At 32.4% G+C, this 15,488-nt stretch overlaps 1 protein-coding gene across 1 annotated transcript; it reads left to right on the top strand.

The window, feature by feature from the left end:
• The first annotated feature begins 593 nt into the window (after positions 1 to 593).
• LOC148626987 (uncharacterized) lies at positions 594 to 13,888 on the top strand. Its single transcript, XM_088564865.1, has 11 exons — positions 594 to 891; positions 1,684 to 1,872; positions 4,795 to 4,856; positions 5,698 to 5,751; positions 6,095 to 6,193; positions 8,940 to 9,005; positions 10,520 to 10,589; positions 11,288 to 11,406; positions 11,883 to 11,978; positions 12,595 to 12,708; positions 13,662 to 13,888. Exons 1-11 carry the CDS (start codon positions 639 to 641, stop codon positions 13,713 to 13,715), a joined length of 1,176 nt encoding a protein of 391 aa, XP_088420991.1. The 5' UTR covers positions 594 to 638; the 3' UTR covers positions 13,716 to 13,888.
• The last annotated feature ends 1,600 nt before the right edge of the window (positions 13,889 to 15,488 follow it).

Raw genomic sequence — 15,488 nt, 5'->3', positions numbered from 1 at the left:
AAACACCAACCTCAGCTCACTACTATTTATATCCATAACGAAATCATATGATAATCACGTGATAATAGCAAAACCATGTGTACATGTAAATAGACTTAAGTCACTTCCATTACAGTAGAAACTAAAATTTGAAGAACATCCCATGTGTTAGCACTGAAGTACTTTTTAACACCTCGGACATTTACATTTTCGTCCAAGATTTTATTACAATTTTTTAAAACATCTGTTAAATATGATGCATCGACTTTTGCACCAATCATCATAACTTCTGTGACTTGTTTTGTCTGACCGTTCATTTTCAAGCACAAGGGCTTCCACTATCAAATAAGCATACTCAGTATCTAGAATTGTTCCTGAAGAAAGTCTGGAAACTTGTGAATTATAACTAAAACTTGTAAGGACACCAGGAAAAATCCAATACTTCTAAAATAATATTGAGTCAATCTGTTGAACCAGGGACATCAAATTTTGTTCCCGGAAATTTTACCGTCATCGTACCCAACTTATTGCAATGGCATTTTTCCACTGGTCGCAACTTCGGCCGAGTCCGTAGAGCAGCGGAGTCACCCGAGGTTTGACGATTGGGCATTTTTCTTTTGTTTCCTCGGGACTTATCTTTAAATCAACGAAAAGTCGTAATGCTGACGAAATCGGCTGTTAAAAATATTTGCGGTTGTAAACTTCTTGTTTTTGTTAAACCACCTTCTTTAAGACGAATATCAAGTGATGCTTCTGGGTCCTGGGACATTATTCCAAGGAAAGAAGTTAAAAGATTCATTGTACAATGCATGTCATCCGTTAAAACTCGTTTAGATCATGCAGAATTGCTGGCTGACAACCTCTGTACTGCTGACTACAGAGGGCATTATAGTCATGGCTTGAATAGATTGGGTAATTATTAAGTAATTTTTAACTAAAATGGAAGGTTGCAATAGAAGATTTTCAATTAAACAATAACCATTTTTAAATACATTAATCGGTTAAAGACACAAATTCCCGCACAAAGTAAAGCATCTTTTCGTTGGTAAACAAACCATATTAAACACAACTACTCCATTCCTGTTCAATTGCACATTGATTCACCAGTACTTCGTATGTGGGTGACACAAACACTGTTAAGAAAATTTCTTACAAGTACTCAAAATCACCATCAAAATTCCCCTTTGAGATTCAGTGCCAACTGCACAATAAAAGTATATGAGGATGGCAATGGCCTTAAGTGTTATTGAAGTCTGATAAATAAAGTATTAGGTCCCCTTTCCAACTACTGGTAATTAGACTTCATGCCATTTATAATATTGCAAAGATTGTTAAGGATTTTTTTCATCCATGATTAGTGGAGACACCAAAGGACAATCCAAATACATGTATTATTGGTAAAATTTTCTTCAGAACAGTTTCTGGTTTAGTGTAGATTGCATGGTGTTATCAAGATCTCTCCAATCAGAAGAATTTAAAAAAAAATATCAGAGTTATTCCAAATAAATAACGTACATGTCGATGTCTTTAAAACAGTTTTTCTAGCAGACATTTTTACTATTTCTGAAACTTCAATGGATCAAAATGTAGTGTCTTGCTTAGACAGGTGTTAGTAGATTAATTTTTAGTTTATTTTCTATACATTTAAGAGCAAGCTTTGCTCACTTATTACTTCAAACATATTGCATTGGAATCAACTTGCAGATATGTATGTCAGAGATGTTGAGTCTGGGATAACTGAGGTAGCTAAGGAACCGGTAATTGTTAAGGAATCCCCTTCTACAGCACTTGTTGATGGCCAGAATGTCCTTGGTCCTGTAGTTGGTAACTTCTGTATGAATGTGGCAATACAGAAAGCTAAAGAATGTGGAGTTGGTTGGGTAGCTGCAAAAGGTATTAAATTTTTACAACTTTTTTTCTCTTTCTTAATGCCCATTAAAGGCTAAAAGGTTTTTTCTGAGTAAAATATTTTTTTGCTCAAATTTGGAATAATTTTATTTTTTATCAAAATAATTTCAGCCCCCCTTCACCCAGTCAGTATAAAAAAAGTTGGTGCCTTATACATATGGGATTAATTTCAGGTCAAATTATTTTTTAATTAAGTTATCAGGGCATAGAATTAGAAGTACACACACACTATGCTAGAATCAGTTGAATGCACAATGCTACTTTTTATTGGCATTGAAGTTGACAGGGACAACCAACGGCTCTAGGTGAAATTAAGTTCATTTATCAACATTTTTTACTTTTTCAATAACTATAAAAATAAGCGTTTAGTTACTTTTTACTATGGAGTGTTATTCAAAACTTTTGTAAAAATCTTACACAACCTAGTTATATCCCTTATGTTTTATTTGCTTGGTTTGTTGTAAGTTGAATTGTTTTCTTTGGTATTATGTTTATATATAGATTAATGGGTGTAACAATTATAAGACATTATCCTGAAGTTGAATCCATGTCCAAGTCCTAAAATAGATAACTTAATATAGTGGATTCCACTTAATCACATATTATGCCTCTTAGTTACATATTCCTGTAAATGGCAACGGAACTAAAAATATCTAAGTCATTTCCTGTCTTATCAAATATAAAAAATTCCTATGTTTAAAAATTTGTATGAATCATTTAAACTACAAAATAGTCCATGGGCTGGGAGATTGTTAGGTACCTTTATACCTCTCATTACTGAATGAATTTGTCACCAAAGAATATTCTCGGATTATTTTTAGTATAAGCCTATATTTGTACCCCATTGGGTCAAAAAGCCAAGATTTTTGTGACTCAATTGTTTGAGCATCTTAGCCTTCCTAGGATAGCAAGTGTGAACAAACTAAAAAAATGTAGGTATCATTGTATAGCCCAATGTATCAGCTATACAATGGTACCAAGGAAATTACCGTAACACTTGGAGTTTTGGAGTAAAATGAAAAAAATCTACACATACCTCGCCAAAAAATCATTTAAATTGACATATTTTCCAATGTCAAAACCCTTAGAATATTTCCCCGTGCAGGTCCGGGTGTTAAAAGAATAGGCCTGCAGCAGCGCTAAGCTTGTCGTATAAGGCGACTAAATAGTGCTCAGAAACCTAGCCGGGGGCTAGGCGCTCTGCCCACAGAGCAACTGGGATGTGTGTCCCAGGTGGTGGAATGGGGTACCCCTGGCTTGTTACATGCAGGGGTTGTCAGGCTATAATACGGAAAACCTGACCACAAACCATAGTGGTGCACCGTGTTGGGAAAGATGCCATGTTCCTCGCACGTTAAAGAACCCTGCTGTGGTATTCGATAGGAGTAGGAACCTTTGCGCTCCGCCACAGGAGGCTAAATTGCCCTACCTTACCCATCCCCCCTTTTTCCAGTGGCAATCAAGGTTTGTCGACCCTATTGTCCTTGTGGCCCATCCTTTTTTTCTTCTTTTCATTTCATATTCATTCTATCATCCATTTCATTTTCATTGTCTGAATATAGCTGAAATATTGCTGACCGGACGTTAAACCCCAACAAACAAACAAACCTTAGAATATTTATGCTTCAGTAAAAAATGGCTTATTTGGTACATGTATTTTCTGTTTAGTATTATCACAATTTATACTTCTATGATTCTTTTGATGATTTTTGGCAATTTTCATAGTCAGAATTTATCAAAAAAAGCGAAAAATGGGATTTTTGATTTTTCGGTCAAAAGTCACATAAATTCGACTTTACAACTTATTGCTCCACTAAAACGTCTCAAATTTGACATCATTCGATAGAAAATTTAATTTACTACATAAATCAGCTACTAATGTTCGAGAAAGGATTTTCAAAAAATGTTAAAAATATTACCCCTACCCCTAGAAAACTGGTCTTATTATCAAACAGAATTCTCATTCACAGCATACTGACACTGTAGAACTCATATTTTAGGCATTCATAATTAAGATAATGATGTACCTAACATATCTGATCAATTCAGGTACTTAGACTTTTCTTTTGGGGTGACATTACTATAAGATCGGAAAAAAGGGAATTTTCAGAATTTTAGAATTTTCTACTATATCATCCGATATTGTCTTTTTTTCAGAATACCGTATTTTAAACAAGCTTTTGTGTGATACGGTTTATTCATATAATGTCTTAGCTTCAATATTAGCCCACATAATAAATATTTGAACTTTTCGAAGTCGAATTAGGTGGGAAATTGCCACCCCTACCCATGATAAATGCCCAACATGAACTAAAATGTTAATTTTTGGCATATTAATGGTATACAATAGACATGTTGGGTACTATTGTTTTAAATGTCGATGTATTCAACATATCTTCTCATTACATGTTTTTCAGTTTTAATGTGACAATAACAAGTTTTTCATAAAAGGGGAATTTTCGGAATTTCGTATTTTCTTCAATTTCACCTATAATTGGCAATTTCTTTAAAATACCGTAATTCAAACAAGCTTTTGCATATTCAAATATAATTATATAGTGTCTTAGCTTTCTAACGAGCCCAAGTAATAAACATTTGAACTTGAAGTTTTAGTGAAATCCTCAAGTGTCTTTGGCACAAGTGATCATATTTTGGTTATTCATGATAACTAATTGATTATCCTATTAATATATTGATTTTCTTCATAACTTGTCTATATTTTCAAATTGAATTTTAAATTTTGTGATTTGCACATCAAAGTTGAGACGTTTTGGTTGGGCAAAGTGCAAGAGTGAAATGACCAAATTTATTTCAGTGTGAATTATCAAAATTTATTATACTGTGAGCATTTCATAAAACACTGCTATATATATATTATTGTTTTACTTTCCCTGTATTATTTTGTAGGTTCTAATCATTATGGAATAGCAGGGTGGTATGGTTTAAAAGCTTTGGATCATGGTCTCATGGTAATTAATGTACAATTTAGTGTATCTACAGATATTGGCTCTGAGTTGAACAAAATAGCAGCATAATTTAACCTTTTTATGATGATTGAATACCTACATTATACATAAAGATAAATTCAGATGCATGATAATATAATAATTAGTTTAACTTATTTATTTAGTAATCTACATCTTTTAACTAGAAGTCAAAACAATAGAATAAAATTAATTACAGTATTCAGAAACAAGACCTTAAAATGTCTTATATCAGCCCATCTCCTGATTGATAATTATATAATAGCATAGCTCAAGGATAATGTTACAGTTTTAGATTCACACTGTTTCTATAAGATAAAAATAAAAGCATCTGGTATTTTTTGTTTTGTTTTTGTCAAATTGAAAAAAAGTTGCAGTTGACATGAATGGGTGTTAACAGATCATTGGCCTTTGAAGAGTATATAAATATTGTAAAACTCACAGTTATTAGATTTTTTTACATGCATATATACATAAAAGCATCAAAATCTACAATCTGAGGGAAAACTACGTTAGTGTACCAATATTTTTGATTAACAACTCCTAAACAAATGCAATTACAACAAGCCAAGAAAAATTGATATTCACTGGTTAAAATAGCTTTACAGTGATAACTTTGATATCCACAGGTTAAAATTACTGTGATAACTTTGATATTCACAGGTTAAAATAGCTTTACAGTGATAACTTTGATATCCACAGGTTAAAATTGCTTTACAGTGATAACTTTGTTATCCACAGGTTAAAATTGCTTTACAGTGATAATTTTTACTTCAAAGTTTATATGTATATACATGTACATGTATTTGTTTGTTTTTATTTACAGGGAATGTCTTTTACTAATACATCACCTTTACAAGTTCCTACAAGAGCAAGAAAGGTACCAGTACTTCTGTAAACTATTACATGTACCACATTTTAATTCTACAGAGAAAATTTAAATGGCTTTAATTGGAGATAATAAAATCTTTCTTAATAAAATGTTCATGTTAATGGAAGTAGGATTTTAATTTTCAATTTGTAGAATAAACACAGCATTGATGGACAAACAAAAACATAGAAATAACTGCATGTTTTAAATTCGAAATCAAGTCATTCAAATTTCTGTTTTTTTTTACCAGGACCTTAGTATGATGGGATTTCAATTTATAAAGTTCATTGATATTCTCCTCAAGGCCTGTTTGACCTCGATTATTAATATTTTTTAATAAATTGTATTTTAGCCAACCCTTGGCACAAACCCTATATGTTTGGCTGCTCCTGGTAAAGATGGAGACAGTTTTGTTCTGGATATGGCAACAACAACTGTAGCTTTGGGTAAAGTATGTTTCTTTTTGTGTTTTGTTTTAAAATTAATGACAGTTTTTAGAACAAGTGTCTTGAGATTAATGTAGGATATGGAACTTGTACCCACACTACTGTGGGATCTATAATATGCTAGGGTTTTGATTTCTATGACACTTACCATGTTTTATCTCTTTTCGTGCCATACAGTACTGTTTTTATATACAACAGCATGCAAAATCAAAATATTTTTTTTGTCTTAATATCAAATTGACAGTACTAAATTTAATGATTAATTTCTGAAATGCGGTACATGTACACATACTATGCTAAAATGGTTAAGATATCAAATGGTATATCTGGTATACCAAGTTCTCTTAATTCTACGCGACTTACTGTATGACTAATGTGGATTTATGTCGTGCCTTTGAGGACAGAGCTATTTATACGTAGAAGAATGTGTGTATTGATGCTGCACTGCCATGATGTTACGGGTGATATCACCACCTATGGGCAAATGCAATACTTCTTAGAACACTTGCTCTTTATTGGCTTTACAAGTTCGAACATTCACTTACAAATTATGTATATCATTTCCAACAGAATCATTTTGAGCCATTTACATTTCAGACCTCCTGATATATATATATATATATATATAGAATATTACTGATGCTCCATCCCTATAAATCTTGTTAATTCTAACACGGTTAAAATAAGAATTTCTGCACATTAAAACATCAACACTGAATTCATTAAGACCAAGTATAAGGTATTGCTTTTTTCATGTAATTGTAAGGCAAAACAAAATGTGTTTGTTTCCTGCTACCATATCTAGCCATTAACATTTTATTGCTGTTTTTTTTTTTCTAGCACTGTTAAAGTCTAGATTGTTTCTCCATTAACTCACTACACTTTTCTCTATTTTTTTTGCTGGGAGCATTATTTTTAGCCCGAATGTGTGCTACTTTTAATTTGTTTTTGGATTTTTTATCGTTCAGGATGTCACCAGTTTTTGTCAGGAACTTCCCTACTGTTTCTGAACAGTTCACAAAATAAAGTCCATATATAATTCCAATTATTAGCTCACCTGGCCGAAGGCCAGGTGAGCTATTGCCATCACTTGGTGTCTGCCATCATTAACAATTTTTCAAAACTCTTCTCCTCTGACACTACTTGACCAACTGGAACCAATCTTGGTATGAATGTTCCTTGGGGTATCCTGCATAGAACTGGTATTAGGATTTTTGATCTGTTGAAAAACATGGCTGCTGTTACTAAAAATAGAACATAAGGATCAGACGGTAGTTTTTCGTATATATCTCCAAGATGGTTAGGTTTAGCCATTTTTTGACTCAGTAAAAGTGTTCAACATGATGAACTCTCTCTGTGGTCAAATTTTTGTTTTAATCTGCCCTTTTTCGACAATTTTTGCTATTTATATTTCTTTCAAAAATCTTCTCCTCTGACACTACTTGACCAATTGGAACCATACTTGGTGGGGATTTTTGATTTGTTGAAAAAACAAGGCTGCTTTTACTAAAAATAGAACATAGGGATCAGACAGTAGTTTTTTTTATATATCTCCAAAACCATTAGGTTTAGCCAAATTCTTTCAATTGCTGAAATGATCCTTATTATAACGCCTACAGAGGTGAACGATCCGGCTCCTGGGAGCCTCTTGTAGCAATTCAGATCTCTTTCAAAATCATTAAATATGTTTCAGGCAATTATTCATCTTAATAATGTTCTATTGCTGCAAACAAAATTGAGATCTAGACATAAAAACAAATGAAGATTTGAGGGACTTATTTTTCAAACTTTTGTCCTTGAAATTAAGATGTTTCGTTATCAGTTTGCTTTCCTGAAATTAAGTTTTTGCAAAATGTGTCAAAAAGGTATAAGATGTGTTAAAGATGTTATATTTAACACACTTATCAGTCTAAATCTTCATCCTTTCAACAATATTTTAAGTAAAATTGGTGGAAAATTTCAAATCGATTAAAGCATCTACCTAGGAAATCATTTTCCTAAGCAGAGTTTTTGAATAAATGCAAATTAATTTTTGGACAGGTTTTAAAAGTTTAACTATTGATCTACAGATCATGTCCATAGCCGTTAACCCATCCATATTAAGGGTAAGACTCACAAAAATCAATGAAAAATTTAAAATCTTCCATATAAAAATTTTAGATTTGTGGTAGGTTTTCAGTTAAAATTACTGTTTTTTGTGCAAAATACAGAATAATTCAATTTTTACATACAAAAATTTGCCTTTATGTTTAAACCTCCCGCATTAGACATTGTCAATTGGGGAGACTGGCCCAAATGGACTGCTACTAAAGTTAACAGATATTCATATCTCTGAAATCAGTACTGAAGATTGACATTCAGTTTAAACATTTACGAAAAAAGTAGTTCTTATTAAATGGGATAGGCATATTTATTTTTACAGTTTTATTTTACATCATGTAATTTTTTGGTCATCTTCACAAGAATAAAAAACATCCAGTGCTATTATTTGTAGTTCAACATTTTGCAGAACTCAGTAAGAATTAGTTTTTGATACCGTGAAAGTATTTTTGTCCGTGGGGTACCAATTTTTCATGGTTTTTGTGGGTAAGCCAAACCACGAAATTTGATTCCCAATAAAAAGGAAAGTTCCATAGATGTGATAACTTAAAACTTCAAAACCATGAATCCATGAACTTGAGTTTCCTCCCTAATCCATGAAAATAGGTATCCACGAATTAATGTACAGTAATATTTGAACCTATTTTATAGATTGAGCTTCATGAGAGGAAACAGATTCCAATACCTGATGGATGGGGAGTAGACAGCGAAGGAAAGGTTTATTTATATAATGATTTATTGAACTTTGACACCTGTCTCTTCTAAAGGTTACAGACCACCAATTCAACCAATGAGCATTTGGAACGTACGCAAAAATAGTCCTACGCAGAAATTACCCCTGTTCCTCATAGTGCTGTGAAAAAAGTTCTCATCTTATTTAAAAAATTTAAACAGTTTCTGAAAGGAAAAACATTTCTGTACATTTTATAGGTGCATTTTGCTTCTTGTGATGTGAAGCCTAATCTCCATAATGATTTTTAAATATACCCTATCTTGTGAAAACACTGGGATTTCCCATGCTATTTATAGACCCTTCACTTCCGGTGACCAGTACTGCACTGCAAGTCTGCTAACCCCACCTGCCATTCTGAGGATTGTGAGCTGACATATGTAGAATCATGCTGATATATAGTCCTCTGCAGGTTAAAGTTAAGGTAAAGTCCAGAGAAGCCATTGAATATTGTGAAATTAGCATAGAAGCCTATGGAAAGTGGAATTAGTGGTTTTTAGCCTAAACACAGAAATCTGTCAAAACCATGCATCTTTTGTTGTTTTTTTAAATGCATTTTAAACCTTACACTTTCATAAGCTGAACAAGTTCTTCACTCCAAAAGGGTTCAGATCAATATAGGCAGGCTTCCCTTTAGTTATAATTTTCTTTCTTATTCCCTTCTTTTTGGGAATGAAGAGTTACCTCCCATATGAAAGAGGTGTCTTTCATTATTGCAGGTCTTACTTCCCACTTCTGGGTCAAATGGCCATCCCCCTTTGTAGTAGCATAAATCTATGTATTGTAAGTGCATAATCTGATCAAAAGTAGTCAAAATAAAACTGAGAATGTGTACTTTAGAATGATAATTGTAATTTACTACAGAAGTGTATGAATACTGTTTACATGATTGAGTAATTTACCTCCATGCTGTCATTTAGTAGAAAAGGTAAAAATTTGGATTTTCAGTATATTTATTCAAGTAAATTTTGTGAAGAATTTCTACAATCATTGTACCATTAGCATAATGATTTTGAAAGTCTTATTTTCTAAGCTTTGCAGTGATATGTAATTTTAAGATCTCATTTGTCTCAATTACTTTTTCAACATGTATAAGTAATGGAAAAGTAAGAAGTGAGACCCTAGGTATCTTTAGTTGAACCAAAAGAAAAAAGTGTGGTGCTAAAAAAGGTGCCATGTGACCTTTAAAAAACCTGAGTTATTAAAAAAAAATTAATGTGACCTTGGACTGTCAAAAGTATAAAAAGACATGTATTAAAAGCAGATATATGAAGATAATCTGAATAAGTTGTTAGAAATGTTTTTTTTTTGTCTTTACTACAATGAAGACTTACAGAGAAATAACTGTTAAGATAAGACTATAATTGGTATATGTATACTAATACTAGTAGTCAAACCTCAAACTTATATTCATATCTTTTGACATGTTTGATATGGGTCATTTTCTTGTGATATTCCATTATTTAAAAATCGTGATTTTATTTTGTCGTTTAAAATGTAGATGTCTAATGATGCCAAACCAGTGGTAGAATCTGGTGGATTGATGCCATTGGGTGGCTCTGAACTCACTGGTAAGTTAGCACTGCCAGATGCTGCAGGGTGGCTCTGAACTCACTGGTAGGGGGTTGATTTGTGTCCCTGGATGGCTCTGAACTCACTGGTAGGGGATGGATTAATGTCCCTGGATGGCTCTGAACTCATTGGTAGGGGGTGGATTAATGTCCCTGGATGGCTCTGGACTCACTGCTAAGGGGTGGATTAATGTCCCTGGATGGCTCTGAACTCGCTGATAGGTTAAAAGTTGTAAGCACTAGTTGCAGTGTTGCAGCTTTTGCTCAGATTCTTAACTTATAGATGCATATTTAAGTTATACCTTTTATGAAACTGCCATGTTCTCCATGTTAGAAAAATACATTGTAAGACACTGTAAATTGTTCATGTGGAATATCAATTTTCAAAACAATTTTTGTAAACAACACTAGGGGAGATAACTCAACTTCTTGATGCTGCAGCATGCAACTTTTTAATGGAATGACTCTGGAGTTACTAGTAACAAAAGAGGGGTCTAATCATTTTGAAGGTTAGATAGATAAGCTGAAGAGCAGTCTAGATAAAGCAGAGAATGGGTTTTCGAACAATTGTTTTTCACGTGAGAGCTTATGTATGTTATAGTTCATATGAAACACGACAATAAATAAAAATTACTAATTAATTTTTACCTATGGGTTTAAATTTGTTTTCTTGTTTATTTATGCCACATATTCTGTAGGTGGCTATAAAGGATATGGGTTAGCTATGTTGGTAGACATATTCTGTGGTATATTATCTGGAGCAGATTATGGACCCAACATCAGGAGGTGGAAAAGTACAGAGAGAGTGGCCAACCTGGTTTATTTCATTTTACACATTATAGCCATTATAGCCTTGAGCTGTCAAAAAATATGGAAATATTCAACACATTCAATTTTTTTTTAACAAGTCACTGAAAGACTGGAATAGACAAATAACATTCTGTATAATTTTTAAAAAAAAATGATATGTCACTTGTCAATATATCTGTATGAGTTTTAAAAGGAAGGTTTGGATTCATATTTGGGGTTGTTGCTGCATTTATTTATAAATATTTAAGGAGACATAACAAATATTTCTTGTAACTTTCTATACATGTACATTATTGATATCTTGACCAATTTTATTGGGATTAAAAAAAACTGAATTACAATTTTTGATTTTGGACACAATTTTCAAATCAGTTGTGATGGTCAAATATTAAATTTTTCAAATCTGAAATCGTAAATGTTTAGGGTTCAACTTTGATCATATCAAGCTTCACCCCATAGAGCATATTTCTTTTGTTATTTCAGGGTCAGTGTTTCATTGCAATTAATCCTGAGTGTTTTGCTCCTGGATTTACAGACAGAATGACTGATCTCATGCAAACCTGTAGAAACCTTACTCCAGTAAGTGATACAAGAAGTTGCTTGTACATGTATTTCAAACCAGTCAAGACCTGTGTGAGATTTATCAGCTATTATGAATTGATTACAGATGGGAAAAATATTTGTTAAATAATCTCTCTGGACCTCTCCGACCTATTTTGGGTCAGACTTTGGACTCTATTCCTAATGAGAAATATGCTGCAAATTTCCCCAATTTTGGTATTCAAAATTGTAACTTTGAACATCATCTCAAGATTTTGTACATGTTTTAAAAAAGATTTGTGGGATGTACTAATTTCTCTCTCCACTCTACTGTATCATATTAGTCTTCCAGAAGTCACCACATGCACATCAATATAATGGGAACTAAAATCAAGGATTTTATTAATTAGAAATTATTTTTATAATACTGTATAATAATAATCTCTGCCTTCATGTAATAGTTTATTTCCCAGTCACAAATTCCTAATTGCAAGGGTCCTAGGCCTTTGCCTGATCGCGGTTTGACTGTATTGAAGATATCATTGAAGCTAGGAGATAATATAATGCTGAATACTTTCATCTTTAACTCAATCTTCAATTATTATCTGATATATGACCATCTTAAACAAAGTTGTCAGTGATATTTATGTTTAAGGCGGAGGGTGAACAGGATACAGTATTAGTGGCAGGAGATCCCGAAAGAAGACATATGGAGATGTGTGATAAGAAAGGAGGGATCCCATACCATCCAAACCAAATTAAATATGGGGTATGCCGAGTGTAATATTCCTTTTATATGTTTAATATATTTTTCTTTTGAATGAATTTTTGTAAACAACAACTACATGTAGCATGGATACATATTACTTTATGTTGCAGGGTTTTAATAGAAATATTTGACCTTGTACCATAGCCATAACTGTATTGGTTTATAAACAACTGTTGAAAGTGGTTTAGACAGTTTAAAGTCACATGACTGTAAATATGTATTAAAAGATATTTTTGGCTCATTCAAAACTTGAAAACAAATTTTATGTACTGGTAAGTATGATTCCTGCCAAGACACAGCACATAAAATAATGATGTTCAGGGAAATATCTTCTCTTTGTTAAATTCCTTCCATGTGTAGGTAGTTAAGTGGACAATTGAGAAGGTGATTTATTTATCTTTCAAACAATTCAATAGAATAGATATTCATGTTTGGTGTCCTGTCTGATGAGGTTTATTACCTGAATCAGCAACACTGAAAGCAAGAATAGTGGCCACGTTACACCATCCGCTCATCACATATAGGGGTACCAACATTGCGTAATCTGTAGATGGAGAAGTTTAACAATGTCTATCTACATTGTTAGCATGATAAACTGTTTTTCCTCACATTATATTGTAGAGGGTACCTACTTTGTGTAATCTGTAACACAAAAAGTATTTACCCTATATTACTGTAACTTTGCAGTGTTCATATATACATGTATATTAAAGATGACTAACCTCCCAATATTTAACTTAATTTCTAAGTGTTTTGTCTTCATATTGGAGATACTTTTTGTGTTGACAAATATATGTGGTGATGTTTCAACAGCTTTAGGTAAATATTTTCAAGCGTCATTATCACAGTAAAAGAAACATGCTCTATAACAAAAATAAGCAAGTTCAAAATTTTAAATATTATATTACTACCCTCATGAATACAGTTAAAGTTTTTTTTTTTTTTAATTTCAGATTGATTTAGCCAAGTCACTTAATGTAGATTCAATGAAGCCATTGTTGTTATAGTAAGAAATCATATATTATAGAGGAAGTATTACTTGTAACATAATCAGATGACAGCATTATTGGGTTACCCATTATTGTGTGATCAAACTGACAACTTTGCTGAGCATGTGGACTATTTAGAGAAAAAATATACTTTATATGCAGCTTTTATATAATAAAGTATATATTCAGGCTTTTTGTAATGTTTGTATATTATCCTTATGTAAAATTCTGTTCATCATTGGTTAACAACATAAATTATTCTGGTATACTACCCCTTCTTCATAAATACCACCCATTCCTATCTTAAATTTGTCAAATCCAATCTATCTATTTGTTCACTTGTAATTCATTGGCAAACGTGGATGCAATGGAGAAATAACAAGCTGGTTGTTTATCCCCTGTAATTCATGCACATCTATATACCTCCAAATAATCGGAATCCATTGAAAAAATTAAATTACAAGGAATAGTGCCAATCTGGTTCTAGGACAAACAGATGGACATAGTGGTTCCTTTACACCTAAGCTAACAATTTGCACCTTGTGTAATAAAATTAAGTTGGTAGTATTAGAGGACAAAGGGCACTTCTACTTTTTTTCTGTCATAACATAGTATAGTGCATTTTTGATCTGTCCATATCTAGAAAGGTTATTTCTGAAGGAGAATCCATAGAAACACCTAGAGACAACAAAAGAATATGGTTTGTCCAATCTGCTTGTTAAGTTATGTTTACAACTTTTATAACTGTGAAATGAACTACATAAAATAAGTATTTCACTACATGTAGTAATAATTTGATTTGACAATTTTCACTCTTAGAAAAGATGCTGTTTTTTTAGTCTTGTACACAAAATTTCCTATCACCTGATCAAGAAACAAGGTCGTGAACTTTAAGTCATGCCTCTTTTAACCGAACTACTTTTACCAATGAAACAATCCTGTCTGAAAAAAAGGCGTGTGTATAGTCCTTTTTCACATTCCCGACTTTGGCTTCTATTTTCAAGATTTTAAGCAAAGGGTAATAACTTTCTATAAATTTGTCATCCAACAAACTGGTTTATTGTCTAAGTGGAGCAATGAACAGTAGACTTTAAATTCAAATATTAAATTTATTAAAGCCGTTATGATTTATTTAAACACATTCAGGTACTTCCTGAAGAGAAAATAGTTTCAAGTTTCCAAGAAATATGTTCATTATTTACCATTTCCCCAATGAGACTGCCAACCAGCTTGTCTGGTAATGGTGGGTTGCATCCCTTTGATAAACTTGCTAAAAAGGCTTGCATTCCATAAAAATGAAAAACGAATATTGGAATAAATAAATATGAATTTATCATAGTTTTTGCCAAAATGTTAAATCACAAGGAATGTAACTAATATTAATCTGAATACATTATATTGTATAGAGAACTTTGGACCAAATTGGGCATAACATATACAGCTTCTTTATACAGATAATATATTCAGATATTAATTACATTCCTTAAATAGAAAAAAAAAACTCCATTACCATGCAGGGTAAAGCCTGACAACACCACAGAATTGAACCCTCAACAGTAAGGAGATGTGTGAAGACAGTATATATAGATTTGATACATCTCTAGAATTGGATTATAAAATTATTGGCAAGATTCTGTTCAGTGTGAAGGTGGTCGTAGAACAAAATAAATTTGAAATTTATACAAAGGTAGAGAAAATGCTTATTTCTGACACAAGGGGCATAATCCATTTAATCCAGCACTTTCCTCTTATGGTATGGAACTTATAAATACAATTCAAGTAAAATTACTC

This window comes from Perna viridis, chromosome 1 (assembly GCF_037379345.1).
Source record: "Perna viridis isolate PV_CMFRI_1.1 ecotype Kerala chromosome 1, ASM3737934v1, whole genome shotgun sequence".
Taxonomy (NCBI): Eukaryota; Metazoa; Mollusca; class Bivalvia; order Mytilida; family Mytilidae; genus Perna; species Perna viridis.
This window is presented reverse-complemented; position numbering and strand designations above follow the sequence as displayed.